This window comes from Gekko japonicus, unplaced genomic scaffold (assembly GCF_001447785.1).
Source record: "Gekko japonicus isolate JY-2015 unplaced genomic scaffold, Gekko_japonicus_V1.1 scaffold100, whole genome shotgun sequence".
Lineage (NCBI taxonomy): Eukaryota > Metazoa > Chordata > Lepidosauria > Squamata > Gekkonidae > Gekko > Gekko japonicus.
This window is the reverse complement of record NW_015167060.1, coordinates 554,621-577,872: the sequence shown is the minus strand read 5'-3', so window position 1 is coordinate 577,872 and position 23,252 is coordinate 554,621. Positions and strand designations below refer to the sequence as shown.

Genomic DNA, 23,252 nt, shown 5'->3' with positions numbered 1-23,252 from the left:
CTGCTAGTTAACTAGAGGTCAATTTTATGTCATCGGCATTTGCTGCCTATTTACTTTTGGGTCAGATTCAAGGTTCTGGTTCTTAGCCTACAAAGCTGTGTTTGGTCTGGGGTCCACATTCCCAAAGGACCATTTCTCACAGGATGAATTCATGTGCCAAGGTAGAGCCTCTTAAGGCTTTCTTTGAAGTGTCCTGTTCCCACAGTCTCTTAGTTCTGCCACACTTCAAGCATTTTCCTCCTTTGCCACAGCACCTGTTCTTTGGAACAGTCTCCCAGGAGCAGTCAGGAGGTCCAGGCTAGCCTGATCCCATCAGATCTCAGAAGCTAAGCAGGGTCAGCCTTGGTTAGTATATGGAAGGGTAACCTCCAAGGAATACCAGGGTCATGACACAGAGGCAGGCAATGGCAAACCACCTCTGAAATGCCTTTGCCTTAAAAACAAGTCTAGCTCGCCACCTAGTGGTGCATAATGCGAAAGAGGTAGAACTTGTGGCTGCCAGATAATCTTAGTATCTTCTGGGTATTCTTCACACAATGCTGTATGATAACTAATCAGTCAGGACTCAGGAGTATCCCACCTTAGCACCGTTGTGGTGGCCTTGTGAAACCTTCTTGTTTAAAAAGGCTTTGAGGATAGCTGAACGATCGATACAATGTTTATGCAGGTTACAAGTAGTGGAGAGCCAGCGTGGCGTAGTGGTTAGTGCTGGTCTAGGATCTGGGAGACCCAGGTTCAAATCCCCACTCTGCCATGGAAGCTCGCTGGGTGACTTTGGGCCAATCACACATGCACAGCCTAACTTTCCTCATAGACTTGCTGTAAGGATAAAACGGAGGCAAGTAGGATGGTATAAACCAGTTTGGGTCCCCATTGGGGAGAAAGGATGAATATACATGAAATGCATTATTCTGTATTTTAATATTGTATTTATAGTGGGGGGTTTTATCTGTATGTGGTGTGGCATTTGTAAGTCACCGTCAGCTACTGTGTGAAAGTGGGGAAAGGCTGTGTGAGTGTGTGTTATATTTAATTTAATTTAAAAAATCTAGTCCCTGCACCAGTGTAGAGAGTAGAGCTGCCCTGCAGATCTTTTCATTGCCATGTGGCAGTGCTAGGATCTGGGAAGCAACCAGTGCCAAGGCAAAGCTTTGCAGCTGATGCTGGACTGTGTCCGTAGTAGAAGTACTACCATTCTTCGCTTTTTGTCTCTGTTGTTGCACTGGGAGGGGGCAAACTGCTGCTTGCCTCTGTGAGCATTTGGTCACCGATTATTCCCTTTTTTCACAGATCTGCCAGATCAACTTGGAAGGAAAGACGTTCTACTCCAAAAAGGATAAGCCTCTGTGCAAGAGTCATGCTTTCTCCCATGTGTGAAGAGGGGAAAGGGGGGGGGAGGGGAGGGGGTCCTGACTGCTCAAGCTGTTGCCCAGCCCCTGTATTTCTTTTTCACCACGTTTTTGTCTTGTCCTGTCTGTAGAGCTGGGCCCCAGATCCCTCACTTGACAATCATTCCTAGCTGGGGGTAGAATGCTCAGGGTTCCCTTTGGGAAAATTCAGCTACATGGATTCAGACCATTGCTTTTTAATACATTTTCATTCTGCACCAAGTGTCAGGCAGTTAGGCACTGCCCATTCTAGCCTGGGGTGGGGTGGTGGGCTTAGTGCCCTTAGCCTATAGGACTTGCCTACGCCTCTGTTACTTGTGTAGTTTCAGCCAAAGAGGGAATGGAATATTACTGTATAGCTGAAGGACTGCTGGTGTTAGTACTGTTGCAAAGTAGGCATCGTTCGAGGTGGTTCTGTTCTGTCTGGGCTCATCCACACATTACAAATTGACTGACTCTGGTCTCGGGAGTTCCATGCTGGGAACTTAATTCCCAGGTGCTGTAGTCCCTGTTTGGGATCAGGATTGTGAGACAGGGACTTCAGGCTGTGCCATTTGCCTAACTTGAAATGGCCCAGGGGAACTGCTTTCCCCCCACTGGGGAGGCTTTTATTCACTAATGGCTACAGAGAGGTTTTCCCAAAAGGGAAAATAGCAGCTCCCATTTTTCATCTGGGAAGACGACAGTGTGTGTGTGTGTGTGGGGGGGGGAGTTGATTCCTCCTCTCCCCCATGTGGCATGGCCCTGATCCAAACTGGGTCCTCACATTGGAATTTACATTCTAGTAGGTAACTCTGTGCCTATATCTGATACCTTATGATGGCCACCAGGAATGTATAGCTGAGGCGTATGACAGCAAGTGTTTGCATACCCTTTTGGGTAGCAGCTCTTCTCAAAGCTTGACTCTGAATGGGGCTTGTTATCTTTGTTCCCTGCTTGCTTTGCAGTGAAATAACCACATTCTCCTACTTTTGCCTTTTCTCCCCCAGTAAGGGAATCTAATAAGGGAATGATCCAGGCTGGTTTTGTAATGCCTACCCTTTGGCCACATTTGGCACTTAACAGCAGAGGACCACTGCCAGCCATGGCGAAATCGCTTTTCCCAAAGCCAAGGGGGAAACAAAGTACCCTCCCCACCCAAAAAGCTTTACCTGTTACAAAAGTATTAGCAGAGAAGACCCTGTCTCCAGGGCTGAGCATGGTGCTGTAAGCTGCAGCCAAAAAAAGTAACTGAAAATAATTAAGATGCCATTGGAGAACAGAGGTGTTGCAGGATCCAGGCTCTTCTCCACACCAGCACTAGCTGCTTCTCTTGCATCATGAGGTAAACATTCACTTCCCAGTACACGGTGCTGCATCAGCTTGTAGCTCACAGCCCTGGGCTGGATGTGGCCCTGAAGCTTCCTTACCAAAGAGTTATTACTATTTTGTTTGTGCTGTAAGACTCTCTCCCAGGACCGTACTGTCCGGCTGGGTGTCTGTCATTCTTTGCCACTTCAGTGGTGCCTTTAGTGCCTAATAAATATGCCTTTTGAGTCTTTGTGTCAGTTTTGGTTATTTCTGTGCTTACACAAAGCATTGTCTGCAGCACTGGAAGGGGGGAGGCTGCGTGCTTACCATCAGTGGGCTAAAGAGGTGAGGAAGTTTAAAAAAAATAAAACTAGTCTTATTTCATCGCTTCCTAAGCCCTATCGTTGTGCTCAAAGAAAAACAAAAGGGGGTATTTTATGAAAGTATGAGACCTGTGGCATGAAGAATTCAATATCACTGTAACTAGCAGCTGTCCTCATGTTGGAAAGTGACAGCTGCAGAACGTCTTTGGGTGGAATGGAGGTGCTTCAGTTCGTAAAATGCCGGGAATAAAGCACAGAGCAGCAAATTAGAATTGCTTGGCTTGGTCTGGGATATTCTCGCTGTCAAAATGGGCCAGCGGTTGAAGACATCATATCCCTAATGGTATTGGGAATTATTAAAGAAAAGCAAATGGGGAGGGGAGCGAGCTGTGGTCTGTGACTGAAAAGCGAACCTTTTTACTGTAGTGCCTAGCCAAAGTATGTGTTGTGTTGTGTTTAATAACAAGTCAGGTATGGGTTGCTCAGACACAACTCACTTTCCCTGGAGCCACACAGCAGCTGCAGGGAACTGCTTTTTAGAGGACCAATGGGATTTGGCTTTGCCTTGGGGCTGCAGTCTGGGGGAAGGAGGGATGCCTGGCTTCCCCTGCTTGCCATTTTCCTGGGTCAGAATAGCCCTGGAGTTCTTGTTTGCCCCAGCACATATGCAGTGCCATAAGGGAATAAAACAATAATCTCAGAAGCCATTTTGGTAAAGGGGGGGGGCAGGAGCCCCTCCTCTCCCCAGACAGTAGTCCTGAGCTAAACTGGGGCCCTATGGTCCTTCAAAAAGCAGTCCTCTGCAGCTGCTGTGTGGTTGCAAGGAATACAAGTTGGTTCCAGAGAACTCATATCTGACTCACTGAAAGCATAATGTACTGTTTGGCTGTCCGATTTATGAGAATGGTGGATGACCACAGTGGAGCTAAAGGCAGAGAACTATCAACTAATGTCCTTTCAAAGTTATGACAGGCTTTACTAAGGTCAAAGCGACCTGGTAGGAAAGCATACAGCGGCCCAAGATCTATTGGGAGTGCCTCCCTGCCCCTGACACCACTATAAATTCAGCAGTTCGAAAGCAAGAAATTGCAAGTAGATAAATAGGGACCACTTTGGTGGGAAGGTAACAGCGTTCTGTGCGCCTTGGTGTTTAGTCATGCTGGCCACATGACCACGGAAACGTCTTCGGACAGCGCTGGCTCTTCGGTGTGGAAACGGAGATGAGCACCGCAACCCTAGAGTCGGATTCGACTGGCTTTCGAGCAAGGGAACCTTTACCTTTTTTACTAAGGTCAAAGTGACCTGCTAGGGAAGCATACAGCGGCCCAAGATCTATTGGGAGTGCCTCCCTGCCCCTGACACCACTATAAATTCAGCGACACAGTTTTTTTGGCCAGCAGTTGTCATACAGTCCTGCTTTCCCCCCGTCTTCTCTTATGTTCAGACATTTCCTCCCTTTTTGTCTTTTAACAAGTCATTGTGCAATTCCTGATCAACTTGGAGAAGTTTTCCATGCACCCCTTATTAAGTATCTTAGTGAATAATGTGCTTGCATCGGTGTACTGCCTGTGGTTCTTTTCCGTGCCTGGTGTAGCTTTGTAGCCACCATCCAAAATTGCTTGGACTTGGTAGTTAGGTATCTTAGTGAATAATGTGCTTGCAGTGGTGTACTGCCTGTGGTTCTTTTCCATGCCTGGTGTAGCCGCCATCCAAAATTGCTTGGACTTGGTAGTTGCTGATCCTGTATTTGGTGGGAGCCTTCCTTGCCGATTGCAGTTTTTACTGTCGTGAGCTGGTTGGTTAGTGCAGTAATGAGCATCTTATCAAGCTGGCTTCTTGCTGGCTTTGATTTGTGTCATGCAGAGGTCCATATGTTGCAGTGGGGGGAGGGTGGCTGTCGAATCCACCCTAGTGTCTTTGGGGCTGTTTGCTTGTTCTGTTCAGCAAGAACAAATTTTCTTCTGCAGAGGATTAAGGGAGGAAGACAGATTTTTCCAGGGAGGTAAAGCATCATCAAGGCCACAGACAAGATAAATTTTGAGGCCATAATCACAAGGAAAGTAATTAGTTGATAATCTATAAGCAGACCTCAGGACAGATGGAAGCCCCAGCCGGACTCATTCATAAATTCTTCCTTCAGAGTAGGGAGGCCTTATGGCAGCTCACTACCAGGACTTCTCTTTTGTAAAAGGCTGATATTTTGGATACTTTTGCATAGGCGTGTCCTGGTCAGTTATTAATTCTTTGCTTGGATTTGCCAGCTTTGGAAGCCCTGAACAGGAACTGGTGGACAGTGTTGGAAGTAGGCGGGTTTCTTTTCCCCCTGAGACAAGGCCATCTCTGTAGTTTCTCATGTTTAGAATGCATTTTGGCTAGAAGCTTACATGGGCTTTCGCTGGAGGAGCCAGGTGACTGAGAAAAGAAATTCAGTGCTAAGAAAAACCTCACACTTGAAGAAGCTGTGTGCTGGCACCTACTTCTTAAGGTGCCATGACAGCCCAGCTAGTGCTCTCACTGTATGGGAATGAGGCAGTGTCTGACTTCAAGGTCTTCTCCGAAAATGTTTTGGAGAATCAAAGCAGGAGGGCTGACAGCAAGTTGTTGTGGGCTTATGCCAGCCATGATTCTGAGATATAATGGGTAGCCTGACTTTTTGCTGACAGGATCCTCAGTAGAAAGATTAGTAGGGGTTCTTAAATCCCTGATGTCATGACCGGATACCCTTTTCGGTATTGACTAGATGCTGTTTGTCACTCGGCTTGCTTCACATTTATGTGAATCCACCTCATTGATATGTATCTGCCTTCCTTGGCAGAGAAGGAAGTTGTGCAGATCTTGCTAGCCTTGCTATCACCAGCTGAATACTAAATGGGCTAAATGTGTTTTTTCCTCTCCTTGCAGGTAGTTAAGCCTGGGTGTGCCCAGTGGCACAAAGGCAAGAGTCAAAGGGCTCTTGGATCTTAGCTGATGGCTCGCTGCCTGGGGCCTCCATTAGCCAGCCCATTGAATCAGGACCCACCCAGGATGTGTTAGTTTTCTTTAAATTATTATTCAAATGGATTGCTTTGTTGTTTTTTTTGGAAATTTCTATTAGGCATTTTGGATCTCTTTGTGAAGTGGTACAGAAATGTCCAAAGAAATAACTTAAGCACTGACTAAATGGAATGCCCCCAGTAGCACTTTGCTTTCCACCACACACTAAATTGAGTGTTTCAGAAGCTAGAAAAGAAAGAACAAGGATGCAATGCTTGGCGTACTTGCCTAGAATGAAATTCTAGTGGATGTGGTAGAACTTGGTTCCAAATAAACAGGCCATAAGGTGTTGCTGGATGTACTCTAGAAAATTATGGCTGAAACTATAATGGAAAACTGGTTCCTCTGGGAGTATTGGTGTAATTCAGCAAAGGTGAGGTTGAGTATTGCATTTCCCAGATCAATATGCATTGTGAAACATGTGTTCCCCCATATTTTTTATGTGTGGCACAATGCCCTCTGCGCTGTTTGGTGAACTAATGGGTGAAGGAATCTCTCCAGAGACAGTCTAAGATCTGCCAGTCCTTTCCTGACTCACAGTATTAGAAACCTATTCAGGAGGATAGCAGCCCAGAGCTCATCAACATCTTGTATCTTATAGAAGAGAATACAGTTGAGAGCACAGAGTGCCTTTCTTCCCTACAAATAACCATCCACAACTGGGGTGAGAGTGGAGTTCCTTTGACCCTTTCTAAAAAGTTTTAAGGGCTGGGACTGAGGCAGCTGTTTGCAAACTAAAGCCTCCACCTCGGGTGCCTTCTTTTGAAATCCGTCTCTTTGACCCTCTGAGTGCGGGCCTACCACACTGCTTAGCAGATGGCTGAAGCCGGGCGCCCACCTGTGTTTTAAGTCAGGAGGCGGAGGAGGTGAGTGGCGGGTGCCGCTGGAGAGATGGCCAAGGGTAGGGAGGCGTGCGCCGGCGCTAGGACCGGGCGTGTTAGCAGGCGGAGCCTCCGCTCCTATCCCGCCCGGCTCGCTCGCTCGCTGCTACTGCTGCAGTGTCTCCGAGGCAGGCAGGCGGCCTGTCTCTATCCGTCTCCTTCGCTGGCCTCCCCCCCGACTAGTCCTCGAAGCAGCATCCCCTTCGCCGGCGGCATGGCTGGCGTGAGCTTCGGCGCCAACCGCCTGGAGCTGCTGGCCTCGTATCAGGAGGTGATCGCGGAGGACAGCCCCACCGACTGGTAAGCGCCCCGGGGAGCCGGTTCTTTGTCCCCGCGGTGGGGACGGGGGGCGGTGGCTACAGTCGCTTTGTGCAGGGGGGCGTGGGCGGTGTCTCCTGCCCGCCTCCCTGCTTTCCTGGAGGAATTGTAAGCAATCCCCCCCCCCCAAAAAAAATAATAGTACCTGGTGGTTGATTGTGGGGAATCCGCGCCCTCCCACTGGCAAGATGCCCCCAAAGCTGGGACAGGGCGGCGGGGGGAGCAGCCGGGGGAATGAAGCCGTTAGCAACCCAAAATGGTGCATTGGTAGCGCGGCCAGGCCGGGAGCTGGGGCGAGGCTACTTTTGTGGGGCGCACAGAGGGCACCACTTGAGGATGCTCGGGTAGCCTTCTGTATCGTTCGGGGGTGGAGGCAGGGAAGACATTTAGAACGACATCCTTGCCCCGAAGCCCATGCTGCTCTTTTGGGAGGGGACAGTTGAAGGAGGCTCCCGGAGCGCCCTTTTCGCCCCCACCCCCACCCCCCGGTCCCATTTGGGGTTTGAAGGGGCACCTTGGCACGTAGATACTGCTGCTTCCCCACGGCCAAGACGCCTCCTTTCCATCCCACCCCCACCCCCACCCCCGGCACATCGTTTCGGATGCGGCGGGGGCGGGTCCCCGGAGTCTCTTCCACCTGCTCCTGCCTGCAGAGCCGTCCCGAGCCCTCCGTGGTCCCCCAGCAAGCCGGTCCGGACCATCCGGCTTGGTGCTTGGCCCCGATGCGCGCGGATCCCGCGGGCGCTGTCTAGCTCGGGCCTCGGGTCCCCCCTCCCTTTCGGGGTGAAAGTTATCTGATAGAGAGACACTACACAAAGGAAGGTGGGGCTGGGCGAGGAGGGAGGCGGGGGTCTGAAGACTTGAGGGGAGGGGCCGCCGGGCTTTGAGGAGGATGGGAAGGAGGGGTTTAAGGGGTAAAAAGCGAGGGGGGCCCTCCGCCGGCAGCCCTCCCAGCTCGATTAGAGAGAGGGCAGGGCCCATGACTGTCGCATCCTTCCATTGTAGCGGCCGAGGCCTGAATGTGCAAAACGCGCCTGCATCTCCTTTCTCTTGGTGGCGGCGGTGGGGAGATCTGGCTCAGGCCCGTCCTTTTCACAGACTCTTTGAGTTCAGGCGCTTTGCAGAAACGACATTGGTTGTGTCAGCTCTTGACATTCTTGGGCCTGCCACTATATAGAGAACCCTTGATTTGCAAGTAGCCTGAAGGGGTGAAACAGAGCCTTGGAGCCTATGAAGCGCCCCCAAACAATAGGCATGTGCTCCATTTTTGCATCCGCCTGAAAGGCTGAGTAAGGCCTCTGTGTTCATGTTTGCAGCCAAGAGAGCTTCGTAGTTGGAGCCACAACAGTCACCATGTTCTCTCCTTGCCTTGATAACAACAGGAGACTTATTGCAATGGATGGCGTCCACTTCAAGTTTTCAGAGTAGCTCAGGGGTATGCCCTGATGGTCTCATACGTGAACCTTTTCTGAAGGAGAATTCAGAAGGAGTAATCACCTAAAGCAAGGGAACAGAACCTGACTTGCCACCTTGTTTTGAATGAGATTAATTCATGTTCCTGCTACAGAGCTGTTAATCAGGTACCTCACATGTGCCACAAGGAGGAAAAAAAATATTTAGGGTTTAGCCTGGGTCTAAATCCATGTCTGCTTGCACCCTTCAATAAGTTGCTTTCTTTCAGCCATCACTTCCCCATTTTAAAAATAGTGACCGTGTTCACTTTTGTTCTGTGGATAAATGTGTTAAAGAGGAATAATACCCTGTGAAGTTTGGTTTGTCTGGCTTACCCAGAAATGGGGGCAGGGGGGTTATTTAAATAGCAGGCAATATTTAATAGGACAACAATATAACCAGCAAGCCTCACTGGACTGGTCATTTTTTGTATTGTTAGGAACCTTGAACCATCAGAATAGGAGTGGGTGAAAAAAAGCAGATGTATGATCGACAAGGTTGCTGCAGTGCTTTTTCCAAGAAATATTGTTCTCCACTTTTTCACAAGAGCTACTAATTCAGAACTTGATCACTTGTAGCAATGTTTTATCCTGCATTACTGACTCTTGCTCTCAATCTTTAATGAAATGCAGGGGTTTTCTTCCTTGCAATTGCTAGCTTGAGTCTCCTGGGTCCCCTTCATACTTTCCTTACCACACCCTGCCCTTGATATTACCCCTCGCTGTCTGCCAGGAGCTCTGCTCTCTGTATCTCTGTTGTGGTTTTCTCTTTCCATTGCAAGCTCTTTGTCTCCGGAAGGCCAGATCCCTGTAAAAGTGCTGCGCGCTTGGCGATCCGCCACTTCAGGGGCCATTTCTCACCACTCCTTCTTGACCAATGTGGCCTCTTTCCAGATGAGAGCTTTCATGTTATAGTGGCTGCTCTGCTGGCAGGGTATACCTCTTCATGCCCAGAACTGGTTTCTTCTGACCTGATAAGCTGCCCCTTCACCTCTGCTGCCATGTTATCTCTGGACCTGCCTACATCAGCAGTTCATGGCTTGTTGAGGGACAGAATAACCCCTAGTTCTTGTCAGCTGCTGCTGTGCCACACGCTTTGCTTGCTTGTAGTAAGGCATACAGGTGGCCAGAGTTTGGCTGGTTATTAGAAAACTGCATCAGCGTTCTGCCCCTCCACTTTGATAATGATACTTTATGTTCTCTTGCCAGCATGGATGGAGTGCTGTTATCTATTTTCTCCCCCACACCCATGCTGAGGCCCAGCTTCGTAGCACAGAGAGGAGTTCCCTTGCCTCTTTGTAGACTACTTCCCTCCTACTCTTCTGTCCAAAGCTGAAGGTCTCCAGCTGCTCCTGCTTGCCTGTTCCTTTCCAGGCCCAGGCAGAAAACAAGTTTTCCCCCCCTGAGAGGCATCCCATGAATCTCTCTCACATGTACGTGGCATCAGTAAGGAGAGGGTGCAGTTAGAGCACATAATGTATGAGCAACTTGTTGTGGGGTGTATGGTAAGAAGGGTGGGGGGGGCACATGGGAAATGAAGCCAGCATTGGGTGAAGTGCAGTTCTGTGCTTGGAGTGGCTTGGATCTGAGATATGCAAGGTCACTTCATGCAAATGAAGGTCAGGTAGTGCCGAGTCCCAGTGGTCTCCAGTCTTTCAAGACCTTTAGCCACTGGGTGGCAGCATGTGACCCCTGGGATGTAGTCATGTGAAAGGAAAAGGAGGAGCCAGAGTGATGATCCTATTAGTGTGTGTGTGTGGGGTCACTAAACAGACATGGAGCATTGGGGGTCTTGCTGACTGTCTGAGATGGGGGTGGGGTGGGGTGGCTTGGGCAGACTTGTGCTGGGAGGGATGCAACAGAAAATGCAAGGGAGAGCTTTTGCAAGGAAGAGGAAAGGGTGTCTCCAAATCTGCCTCTACTTAACAGGAATCCTCTTCTCTGCTGAGTGGCTTCACCTTACTATCTTCCGTGTTCCTCTCAGTTTGTGTCCAAAGACGGGCACTAGCAACAGACATTTCCAAGTAATAGCCAAAAAAAGTCAGTTCTTTAAGGTCTCATGACCCAACCTGGTTGGTTCCTGTGACCCTCCTGAGGATCAAAACCCATAGGTTGAAGACCCCTGTCATATCATTCCTTCCCTCAGTACTGACAGAGTAGAGAGGGCTGTTTTACAGGGACCTGGCTCTTTTTATACCTGCTCACAACTTTAATGCCAGTAGCTCACAAAGTAGAATTTCTGCTCACAGGACTCCACAGCTTAGAGGGAACATTGTTCATGACCCCACCTGGTTGGATCCTGTTACCCTCCTGAGGATCAAAACCCATGGGTTGAAGACCACTGTCTTATCACTCCTTCCCTCAGTTCTGACAGAGTAGAGAGTGCTGTTTTACAGGGACCTGGCTCTTTTTAATGTTTTGCTTACATTGTAAAAAATATCAATGGTAAATAATGGTAAATATTCTTATACATGAGAATAACTGGAGAGAGTTCGAGGAGGAGCAGCCAAGCAAAGTTCCTGGGGACCTAGTGTAAGACAGTTGCATCTCTGTGGCAATAGCCCGATACTGAAGGGTGCCAGGTAGCTGCAGGTTTGGCCCCTGAGGAATCAGTTTGTTTGTTTGTTTAGACTTTTAGACTACCCTTCCCTACAGGCAGGGTTCAGGGCAGTTTACAACAAGATAAGAACAACAGAAAATCTAGAGTAAGTTAAAACCATAATAAAATACTATACAAATCAATAGAGGAAAAACCAGTCTGTTCCAAGGTGGCAGAAATGTCAGGAAAAATTGCACCTTCCCCGTAGCCTCCTAAGGGGGGAGGTGAGGGGAGGTATGAGAATGTCAGACTTAGTTGTTCTCCCCTCGCTGTCCTCACGTGAGGAATCAGCGTTTGTTTCTTTAGACTTTTAGACTACCCTTCCCTGCAGGCAGGGTTCCGGGCAGTTTACAGCAAGATAAGAACAACAGAAAATCTAGAGTAAGTTAAAACCATACTAAAATACTATACAAATTAATAGAGATAAAACCAGTCTGTTCCAAGGTGGCAGAAATTTCAGGAAAAATTGCACCTTCCCCGTAGCCTCCTAAGGGGGGAGGGGGGAGGTATGAGAGTGTCACTTAGTTGTTCTCCCCTCGCTGTCCTCAGCTGAAAGCCTGGCGGAACACCTCTGCCTTACAAGCCCTGCAGAAAGATCATAGATCCCACAGGGCCTGGATGTTCTCAGGCAGCCCTGGCCCTGGTTGAGGATCTCTCTCGGGCCAGGGAGGGAAAGGCCAATGCAGAAGAAAATCCCTCCACAGAAAATGAGGTCAGTTGTAGGGTCATCTACAGCTGGAGGTGGGTTGAACACTCTGGGCGTGCTAATGGATTTGTTTCCAAGGCAATGCTCAGGGAGAAGAGAGCCCAAGGGAATCCCGCGTTGGTAGAGCCAATTGCCCCCCCTTGGTAAACTGCTTTCAGGGACAAGGGCTGCACTTACCTCAGCTGATTCCGATCATACAGAATATGGTATTTGTCTGGCGCTTGCCAAGAAGACTGTAGCCAGTAAGAGTAGATATCCCCAGTGTCTCATGCTTGTTCCAGTGACCCTGTTGTGTCATATTCAGAGTGAGCAGTTTGTGAGTGGCTTGTGCAGGAGATGCCTGGGTCTTCCAAATAAGGAGGCAAGGCAACAGTTCCGTTTAGCATATCATAGATCAGAATAGAAAATCCCTACCCTGGCATTAGTCTAGGGAGGGCTTTGGCAGCACTCAGATTTTCTTGCCGGGGCTCTGGCCTGTGGCAGTTTGCAGAGGAAGGAGATTAACTTCCCTCTTCCAGCTGCAGGATGAAAATTGCTATGACACTCCCCTGTAATCTGGCTAGAATCTGGGTAGGGAGGCTAGGCCCTACCCAGCCTCTTTTCCTGCTGGAATGGCTGGCCTTGCACATTCGGAGCCTATTGGCAAAATTATTAAAACCTCCCAGCTCCTGGAACTGTCCCCTCCCTCCCCTTTCCAACCATTGTTCCTCCCAGCTTTCATTACCACTTCAATTTCCATTGACGTGCCAGCCCTATTCACTACTATAGGAGTCTCTCGCTCCCTCTCCCTTCCTTGCACATGTTTTGTAACTCCCGGCACCTCGGCTGCTCGTCCCCTCCCGTTGGCACTGGGATCTCTTGTCTGTTGGATGGCCTTTCTTTGGCTCCCAGTTGCATCAGACTCTCTGGCCTTCCTTTGCCGCTTCCTGCTTCCTGAGCAGCAGAAGTGCTCAAACCAAGCTGGCCCTTGGAAAAGAAGTCCCTTGCAGATGCTGCTGCTGCAGCAAAAGTGTTTCCTCCTGCAACATGCCTGCCAGCAGCCTCAGGATGCCCACTGCTGAGAGGCTTCTTCATTTTGAGATCATTCACTGCTTTTAACACAGGGCAGGCCTCTGTGATGTATGGGACAGAGGTGAACAGAATCATCCAAGGCTGGAAAAGGTGGAACACCGATTGAGGCAGTTGGCAAGGTTTGGAGGTAGCCAGTGAGACAGAAGTTGCAGCTACATGTTGAGGACCCCCCATTCTGCCTTGATTACCACTCTGCCTTCGCATTAGCAGTGGGGCTTCCAGGTGGGGTTTTTCTGCACTTTCTTTCTTCAGCAGCCATCTCCCCTGCATTTCTCCCTCATTGTGCCACTGAAGGGCTTTTTGGAGGGGGGCAATCCCTATAGCGTTGTTGTTGCAATTGCTGATCAAAAATAAAAAGCGTGGTGGCACAGCAACAAAAAGTGGTGGCTGCAAGAGGCTGGCTTAAGAAAAATGACACTAATGGGGGCGGGATCTTGGCAGATGTGAACTTCCTAGCCGGATGGTACAATCATGCACTTGAACTGCACCCTGCTCTAAAGGCTGTAGCAAAGCAGGGTTGGGAAAGAGCATGCTGGGGATGGGGAAAGGGCTCTTGGAGCGTGATTAGAGTATGATGTCATGTGGCTACTCAGGGAAAAAATGCTCTAGTTTGGCTGCCAAAAGGGGGGGGGGGGGAGCCTCAGTGTGGAAGCCGCCTGAGAGACACATGAAGGGGTCGGAAGTGGAATTCTGGAGGCTGAGGGGCTTTGAAATAGATGAGGTCAGTGGCTAGGCTCAGAAAGCCATATATTTCTAGAATAGTGGTAGAAGCTGCAGGGCTTTAAGCCTGGGGAATGGGAGAGTGGGTTTCAAAGGTAACAAAGATCAAAGTGGAATTTGCATTTCTAGCATGTTCCCTTTACTGTAATAGAGGCTGCTATAAAACTTCTAGTATCTAGACACTATCACTCTTGTGCAAGTATCAGTGGCTCCCTTCTCCTTTTAATGGACTCTTTTTCTTAAGGGTTTTCCTTTTGGGGGGGACTTTTCAGTTCCTCAGACTGGATTCTGCATCACCCATCATCTGGGTAGGTTCTGTAGCTCCAGAGTGCAGTGTAAAAGAGGAACGGTATTGACCTAAAAGCATCTTAGTTCCCTCTCCCAGTTCTTGAGATGGCAAATGAAAGATGAAACACCGTGAAGACTTAGCTTCAAGGCACAAAGGCACCTACCAGATGCACCCTGTAGACAGTGCTTAATTTCTAATGGTTTAAGCCCTGCCAGGAAGTCAAATTGCTTAACCTCAAACATGTTGGGGCAGATTGTCGGTTACTTGGTGCTGAAGTAAAAGCACTTGTGATGTGCCCAGAGGCGTGTTCTGGAGTTTAGCCTTAGTTCTGAAAATGGGGCAAAAATGAATTCCTTTTGGTACTTTTAGGAAACAGGGCTAGGAAATTCTGCATTGACAGTCTTCTTTTCGGGACAAGTTCCTTGGAAGATGCTGTGCAAAGCAGCTGGGGGTGGGTGCAGTGGGGCTGAACAATCACTTCTTTATGCCGTGAACCCCACCCTGGCAGCCCCAGCAGCTGTCAGTGCACCAAAGCATATGTGGTCTGAGTAATTCCATCCCACAATGGAGTGGGGAAAGGAGGGGAGGGGGCACCTGACCAGCTCTTATAGCTGAAGGTCATTGGGGTGGAATGGCCTATCTTGGGGAGGGGAGCTGTAAATCCCCAGGCAGTGCTTGGCTGCTGCTGGGCTTTGGGGCGTCAATTCAATTACCTGGTGAGAGCGACTCCTGATTGAGAGCCCACAATAGTGCTGAGTGTGGCAGAACCTGCTGCTTGCTGGCTGAGAGAGAAGGGGCAAAGACCCAGCCTCTGTTCTGCGGGGGGGCTGGCTCAGCTTGGGTGATATTCCCCCTATCCACTTGTGGTGTCCTAAGGGTTAACCCACCTGGGCGGTCCTTGCGTCCTGCAGGACTGGCAACCTTGGAGGGGGCTCTGTTGGAACTGTGCTTTGCTGAAATACTCATCAGTCAAAAGCCGCTCTCAAGTTGTAAAGGGGAGCTTAACTGGGGGGTGGGTGGGTGTATGTGTTTCTGTGTGAAGATGGTGCTTACTGTCTGACGCTTCAATTATCCTGGAATTATGCTGGGATCCCCCTCCCAAATTGGGTGCTGTTAAATATGTGGGAATTTAATGGCTCTTTGAGCCAAAACACAAAAGTAATCTGGGGCGTGTTTCTGCCGCAGACTGACATGGCTACCCCGTTGGACTCTGCTGGAGCACGGGCACGGGGGGGGGGGCGCCTGGGGAGCACAGGCAAAGCAACCGAGTTTGGTGAAAGGTGAAACAGCTATGGGCTGCAATAAGTCATAGCATTCGTGTGGTGTTCATTTTTTTAAGGACGCCCAGAATGGCCTCACTGGGATTCCCCCTCCCAAATTGGGTGCTGTTAAAAATATGTGGGAATTTAATGGCTCTTTGGGCCCAAACACAAAAGTAATCTGGGGCGTGTTTCTGCCGCAGACTGACATGGCTACCCCGTTGGACTCTGCTGGAGCACGGACATGGGGGGACCAGTGGGCTGCAGGGGAGCCCAGGCAAAAGGTGAAACAGCGATGGACTGCAATAAGTCATAGCATTCGTGTGGTGCTCGTTTTTTTAAGGACGCCCAGAATGGCCTCATCCCATTCACTCCTTTTCCTCTCTCAAGGCCAAGCCCTGTTTTCCAGCCTTCCACAAAAGGGGAGCTTTAGTTTGTTGTGTCTCCTCCTTGCATAAGGTCTGGCAGTCCAGGCTGCCCTCCTCTCCCCCCCCCCCCCTTTGCGGAGGCTGCTGGGGCCCATTACTTGATCAGAAAGGAATTTGGTGCCGTTTTTCTGCACGCCGGCTCCCTGGGGCTCACGGTGCATTAGAAACACATGTGGACGGACTAGGGGCTGCACAATGGTGGTGTGGGGGGGGGGGGGAAGCCTGCTCCTCTCCTTTCCCACTGTGGGGGCAGGGACCTGTTCTTGCTCTGGCTGCAAAGACCTGGTGCTGCACTCTGCTGTGTAACATATGCTTGCATTCAGTCGCTCTGGCTACAGAATACAAAGCACTGGGCACCAGAAATCTCTTAAAAGAGGTTGCCCCCCCCCCAGTTCCATTTTAGGTAAGGTGGGCAGGCCTGTGCACCAGGGTTTCCTTTCTGAATGTGGGCCTGGCCCACTGGGAAAGGTGCAGTGGTATATTACGCCTACTGGGTTTTTTTTTTTTTTAAGACGAGGGGAATGGAATATGATAGTTGAGAGGAGATATATATAGGAGTGATGTGGGACTGATGAAGGGGAACAGCCCAGCAATCCCCTTTAGAAGGACAATTCTCCTTTAGGAGACTCTCCTAAAACACAGGCATGCGTTTAAAACTTGACTCAGCAAGAATCCACCTGCATTTGGGTTGGGTCATGGTGAGGGCTTTCCTCCTCTCGCTGGATGTTCTGGCTGCTGGGACAGCTCACCATTTTCTGCCTTTGTTTTGGGCATTCCCACGGGAAGAGCCAGAATTCATGCCTAGGCCTTGCAGCCCCACCGAGTGCTAGGAAGTGTGTACCTCAGAGATACAGAGAAGGTGAAGAACACTGCATCTGTGACACTGCACAAGATGGCAGGGCAGCCTGAGTGTGAGAATGAGGACAACTGGTACCAGGCAGGGATTCTCATATACGCAGCACACCCACAGAATTGCCTGCTGCTCGAGCTGGCCACTTTTGTACGGCTGGGAAGACCTTGGTGTGACTCTGCTTGCTGGAGAGCAGCTGCTGCCGGTCTGCTGCCATTCCCACCCACAGGGACCAATTCTATTCCAGAGTGAATTGACATGTTGCCCCTGCCAGCAGCCTGATAGAGCCGGAAGGCCTGAGGGGATGGCCTTTGTGACATCACAGGATGATGCTGCCTGACATCTCAGGCCTGAGTGGAGGGGGGGCTGCCTCTTTCTTGTCCACTCCTTCAATTCAGGTTCAGATGCTTGCACTGAACATGCTAGCTTAGGACTACCTAGATGAGCTGCCCCTTGTTGCACTCAGGGAAGTGTGGGTGGCTGTGATTGTGCTAGGCTGGATGGCTTCAGAAGGTCACCTGCAAAAAGGACATCTTACTGGTGCCTCTGTGGATTCACACTCCCTGTACCACTCATCTCTCATCTCATTCATCCAGGGTATAGCAGGACAGTTAACAGAATACATCTCATAAGCTGCTCTCTGGTTTTTAATGCATCTTTGTTCCTTCAGGCTCAAAATCAGAGCTCCAGCACTTCGAAATATATTGCTTTATCAACTGTCTCCACTAAAGTTGGAGATGAACCATCGTTTCCTCTCTCCTTCACCCCCATCTTGTTTTTGTACTACGTTTTGGGGGCTTTTCAGCCATTTTTTAAAAGTTCTCTGTGGCAAACTATGGTAGCCCCCACAGCATATGAATATCATTCCCATGATATTCAGGTAGTAGTTGCCTTTTTGCAAGGGGGAGTAAGGGCTCGTGAGTTTTCATTTCCCTGATTTAGACGCAGCATGTATATGTTTTGCTCTAGAGAAGGGCTGTAGCACACAGTTCTGGCTTAAAAGGGGAGAAAGAAAGACAATGCATTTGACTGAAAAAGGTGGGTGATTTCTGCAGTGGATGGGGGAGAGGAGAGTTAGACTTGCTGTTCTTTGTTGCCAAGTTGTAAAAGATTAGCAAGCTCTCTTGCTGTACTGGCGCAGCAGGACACTTGGCATCTATAAAAGTTAATATAAAAAGTAACTTAAAAAAAAGAAAGAATGCAACGTGGTGCAACTGTGGGGTGCAAGCCCATCCCCTGGCACTTCGCCTGCCTGGTCTGAGGCACATTGCCTCTGTGGAAAGTGGGAACCCCTAAAGTAGACGTGCCCACATGACTCCTTATCTGTAGCCCACTTGTAATAAAAGGAAAGCTCTCTTTTAAAAAGCACAGTTCCGTGTAAAAGGAGAAGGAGCGAACTGTGAGAGGAAACAGAATGAAATCACAGGCTACTTCTAGATTACATTGGAACTAGAGAGTCAAGCCTACTGATATACCCAGTTGTGGAAAGCGGGTGTCTGCCTCTTGTACCGCCTCTTCCATGCTGCTCTGAGACAAACAAAGCCCCCAAGCCTTTTCCTGGGTTTATTCCAATAGAAGCCAACCATTTTGTCCCGTTCTCAGACGAAGCATCCATTCTTCCAGTAAGCTTCAGCTCTGAAATGAGTTGTGTTATTCAATACTTTTCTTCTCCCTCCTTCAGATTCAGTACACGATTTTTAGGCCAAACCACACAGGCTGGTAGCCTAACTTCCGGGCATGCATGGCTTTGCTGGCCTGGAAGTTTCTGAGACAAGGAAAGATCCTAGCTATAGGCCATATTCGGTTTTTGTGTGACAGATGCATGATGGGGAAGTGAGCATGTCTTGAGGTGTGTGACAGGGGATGTCACAGCTGAGGTCATGGGCAGCGGCCTCTGCCTCTATTACTCCTTCAGCCACCATCTGCGTAGTACTCACAGATTTAGTGGGCTGAGTGCTAGGGAGCTGGTTCTCCTGTGCTCCTCCTCATCAATACAGAGAGACATTTGCTTGGGCGATATCATTTGGAAGGTGCTCAGCAAATTAGTCACTAGAGCTCATTTCCTCTCTTCCCTCCCTCCATCAAAGCACATTGTCTGGAAAGCCCCTAAATCCCCTTGCTTTCTGATGTACCCATATTCACAGCTGCTCTGCCAGACCACGGCCTGTTTTCTCTTCATTTTGGGAAAGACCATGGGATTCTATATGGCAGTGTGGGTGTCAGTTTAGGGTGTCATTTTATCTCCCTTGTTAGGCCAAAATTCTAGTGACTGTGGCAACACTCCATCCTTCTGATCTCCGGTTTTTCATTCATTTATTTATTTCTATCTGCTAATCTGGGCCACCTAGGTTTGCTAACAAGCAGCATAATAAAAATACACCATAAAACCTATTAAAAACCGTAGCTAAAGATACATATATAAACCAAAATACAGCAAAGTAAAACATAAGGCAAAGAGGAGGGATCATTGCAGAAAAGCCTGACAAAACAAAGTCACTTGTTGGCAGAAGGTATTGATAGATGGGGACAGACAAATAGCTCCAGGGAGGGACTTTTGGCACTCTGATCAAGAAGAAGAGGAGGAGGAGATGATGATGATGATTGGATTTATACCCAAAGGAGTCTCAGAGCGGCTTACAATCTCCTTTCCCTTCCTTTCCCCACAACAGACACCCTGTGAGGTAGGTGGGGCTGAGAGAGCTCTGACAGAAACTGCTCTTTTTCAAGAACAGCTGTGCCAGAACTACGGCTTGCCCAAGGTCATCCAGCAGGTGGGAGTGGAGGAGTGGGGAATCAAACCTGGTTCTCCCAGATTAGAGTCCGCGCACTTAACCACTACACCAAACTGGCTCAAGAAGGCCCTTTCTCAGATTGTCCCCTGTCTAGCCTCAGAAAGCAGGGCCCCCTGAAGCAGGACCTCAGAGGATAAGAACATAAGAGAAGCCACGTTGGATCAGGCCAGTGGTCCATCCAGTTCAACACTCTGTGTCACACAGTGGCCAAAAACCAGGGGCCATCAAGAGGTCCACCAGCAGGGCCAGAACTCTTGAAGCCATCACACTGTTGCCCCCCAAGCACCAAGAATGCAGAGCATCACTGCACCAGACATAGTGTTCCATCTATACCTTGTGGCTAATAGCCACAGATGGACCTCTGCTCCATATGTTTATCCAGTCCCCTCTTGAAGCTGTTTATGCTTACAGCTGCTGCCACGTCCTGTGGCAGTGGCAGTGAATTCCACATGTTGATTACTCTTCGGATGGCCATATCTGTCAGGTAGGTTAGTACACGGGTATGCAGTCCTTAAGGTAAGCTGGTCCCAAACTGTATGGGGCTTTAGAGGTCCAAACCAGCACCTTGAATTGGGCCTGGAAACAAATTGGGAGCCAATGTAGATGAACTGAGACTCGAGTATTACTGTTTCTACGAGTGTGTGTGTGTGTGTGTGAAAGAGATGAGGGAAGATTCCAAGGTGGCAGTGGACATTCACTGCCATGGTCATTGTTGGGCTTCTGAGATTTCTGGGCACAGTGAAACAATTCCTGGCCCCAGAGGCTTTCTGGAAGGGGTAGTGTCTCAAGTGAGATTTGTCTGGGGAACGTCCCACAGCGCCAGCGTTAGGATTGGAGTGGGGCCTCCTGTGCTTGAGACCACAAGTGATCCTTTTTGGTCAGCAGGTTGTAACTAGAGGACAGCACTGTGCAAACAGAAGAGCAAGTAGTGCCCTTATTTAAAGTGTTCCCCAGCATCCTCAGGCTCTGTCTCAGAGCCCTGGCATCTGTCCCACCTTGCTGCCCTCCGGAGCCGGCTGTGAATGCCCTGGCATATTTACCAACTCCGTCAAAGCTGCTGTGTGCTGTGTGCCTGTGCAAGACTCTCATGAGTTCATGTCCTCTCTCCCTCTCACTGGTGCCCTTGTTGCTGGGCCCAGAGGTGCGTCTGGTTGCAGTCTTCTCCGAGAGCAGCTGCGGCAGTATTCTAGGAAAGAGCCCGGTTCTGATCTTCCAATTAGGGGATTTGGCTTTTTGGATTAGAGTCAATCTTGTTTGTGCCATTATCTGTGTCTGGCTCCCTGCAGCGTGGCCTCTCTCCCGCCCAGCCCTGCCTCCAGAATGGCACGACCAACTTGGCATGGAGAGTATGGTGTGCGGGGAAAGGCGGGCTTATGTAGGGGCTTTGCAATGCGAGCCAGGTGCTGTATGGGACAGAAGCTTTGCAGCCCACCTTTATGCTGCTTCCTTTTAACACTTCTGCTTCAACCCTCAGCTCTCTCTACCATTCGACAGCTTTGTTGACAGCTTTCAGTGCCAGTCCCCTGCCCCTGCTTTGCCACCCTCAGTTCTCTCCCTGAAGTCCTTCTTGATAGCCATGAGCTTGCAGAGGCTGGGAATGCTGGAGGACTGGGAGTCTCCTCTGTCTGTGGGCAACCCAGCCCCCCCGTCTTGAGTCTGTCTGTCTTCACATGAGTCCTCAGAAGGGAATGCCCCTAGCTAGTATTCCTTCTGTCCTAGCTGGGGCTGAGTGCAGTGCCCACCTACACAGTGCACATTCCCTGCACTCTGAGCCTGTTGGTGCCACTGCTGTAGCTTTTCTGGAGTGTTCACGGGAACTGGGGAGCAGAGCATGGGGGCCTCACGTAATTGGGGGCTCCTGCCCAGGTAGGGTTTGCTTTGCCTAGATGAAGAAAGAGGAAGAAGACAAAGTCCCTTGAAAAAGAGGAAGCCACTGTAAGGCTTTGAGAGTGGATGCTGGGGGGAAGGGTTCTCTGTCTCTTCCTCTCCCTCCTGTCTGCTTTTTTGGGAAGGTCTGGGTGTTTACAGCTTTGAGTGGGATTTTCTATATACAGCTCTCAGCTGGGTATTCAGTGGCTGGGTACATTGTTCAACCTGTGAGGCAGCAAGAATGGATGTGGGTAAGTGATTCTAGAGGAGGAACTACACAGCACTTCAACAAATGCCTATTTCTAAACTGCATTTACTAAAGTAATGTAGAAAGGGGTGGTGGTGGTGGCAGGCATTTATAGCAGTAGAAAAGAGCAAGAGTCCAATAGCACCTTAAAAACTAACAGAATTTGTGACAGGGTATGAGCATTAGTGAGTCTCTGCTCACTTCTTCACATACTTCAGAGCAGTGACTCAAAGAAGATCATCCCCTGCCACAAATTTTGTTAGGGTGCATTCAGACGGACAGCTAATCCCACCATTATGCCGGCTCAAATTTGATCCTGATTTTTTAAATCCATCCTCGCACGACCAGATATCCCCTGGGGGAATCGTCTTACTGCGCGCTGCTTCCGCTGTGGATTGTCTGGACGGCGTCCACTGAATTTTTTAAAAAAACAAAAGTTTGTGCATGCGCATAAGCATGATATTGCATCTTTGGTTATCTGCACATGTGCAGAATCAATCTGACGTCAGACCATCCCGAATGGGTGCCATTTTTAATTGCACAGTGGAACAATCAGACGGGGGAAAGTCTGCGAGTGGCCCGTCGGAACTGAAAACTCCAGATTTAAAGTAGTATCTTTTTAGTACGGCTCCGAAGCGCGGCAAAACAGGATGCTCGTGGAAGATGGATGTTTCCCAGTTGTTGATGTCTGTTGTGCCTCACGCGGATCTAAAGAGCCGTCTGAACGCACCCAAAGTCTTTAAGGTGCTACTGGACTCTTGCTCTTTTCTACTGCTACAGACAGACTAACACAGCTACCCATCTTGATCTATCTCCATGGAAGGCATTAATAGGTGAGAATCAGCTGGTGGGTATACATAATTTCCTGCATCACCGATGCACCCCTGTAAAGCCCGTGTGTGTATAAGAGAGAGAGAGAGAGAGAGAGAGAGAGAGAGAGAGAGAGAGAGAGAGAGAGAACAGGTTAAAACGTCTCAGTGAGCCACCAAAATTCCAGTAGGCATGTGTCAAAAGACATGTGATATTCACATCCCCTAGTTTCCACCTGAAATTGCCCCGATCCCCATTTTAGCATAATACGGGAGAGACAGGGTTGGGAAACTATGTAGTTCTACCCTAAGTTGTTCCCCTCAAGCAATATCTCATGATGCCCAGGGCTGTGTGTCCTTAATATGAAAGAAGGACAAATTATGTGTTTGGAATAAATTACGCAAGTTAAATAATTTGCATTTCTTTATTTTGCATAGTTTTCTTTCTGTTATTATCAAAAGAAATTGGAGTCCTTAGGCACATACTGGGGTGGTAATAAATAAAGCGTGGAAGGAACCTGAAGGAAGAGGAAGGGTTTGGGAATAGGTGGGCAGAAGTCACAGAATCATAGAGTTGGAAGGGAACTCCACAATTATCTAGTCTACCCCCTGCACAATGCAGGAAATTCACAAATAACCCCACCCTCCACCCCCAGTGACCCCTGTTCCATACCCAGAAGATGGCAAAAAACCCTCCAGGATCCCCAGCCAAACTGGCCTGGAGAAAAATTGCTTCTTGAGTCCCAGTGTTCCCTCTAAGATGAGTTAGTGTGAGCTAGCTCACAGTTTTTTAGCCTCCAGCTCACACATTTTTTGTCTTAGCTCAGGAAAGATGGCTCCAGAGCAAACTAATTTATGCAGTCGCCATATCATTCGCTCACAACTTTAATGCCAGTAGCTCACAAAGTAGAATTTTTGCTCACAAGACT

At 49.2% G+C, this 23,252-nt stretch overlaps 2 protein-coding genes across 2 annotated transcripts in view; both read left to right on the top strand.

Moving 5' to 3' along the window:
- PDLIM7 (PDZ and LIM domain 7) overlaps window positions 1–2,087 on the top strand; it is a 52,245-nt gene extending 50,158 nt beyond the window's left edge. Inside the window, exon 14 of the mRNA XM_015412538.1 lies at window positions 1,291–2,087. Coding sequence (XP_015268024.1) covers window positions 1,291–1,377 — 87 coding nt within the window. The 3' untranslated portion in view covers window positions 1,378–2,087. The remainder of the gene's footprint in view (window positions 1–1,290) is intronic.
- A 4,926-nt stretch (window positions 2,088–7,013) lies between these two features.
- The window catches only part of DBN1 (drebrin 1), a 37,579-nt gene continuing 21,340 nt past the window's right edge, over window positions 7,014–23,252 (top strand). Inside the window, 1 exon segment of the mRNA XM_015412541.1 lies at window positions 7,014–7,215. Coding sequence (XP_015268027.1) covers window positions 7,130–7,215 — 86 coding nt within the window. The 5' untranslated portion in view covers window positions 7,014–7,129.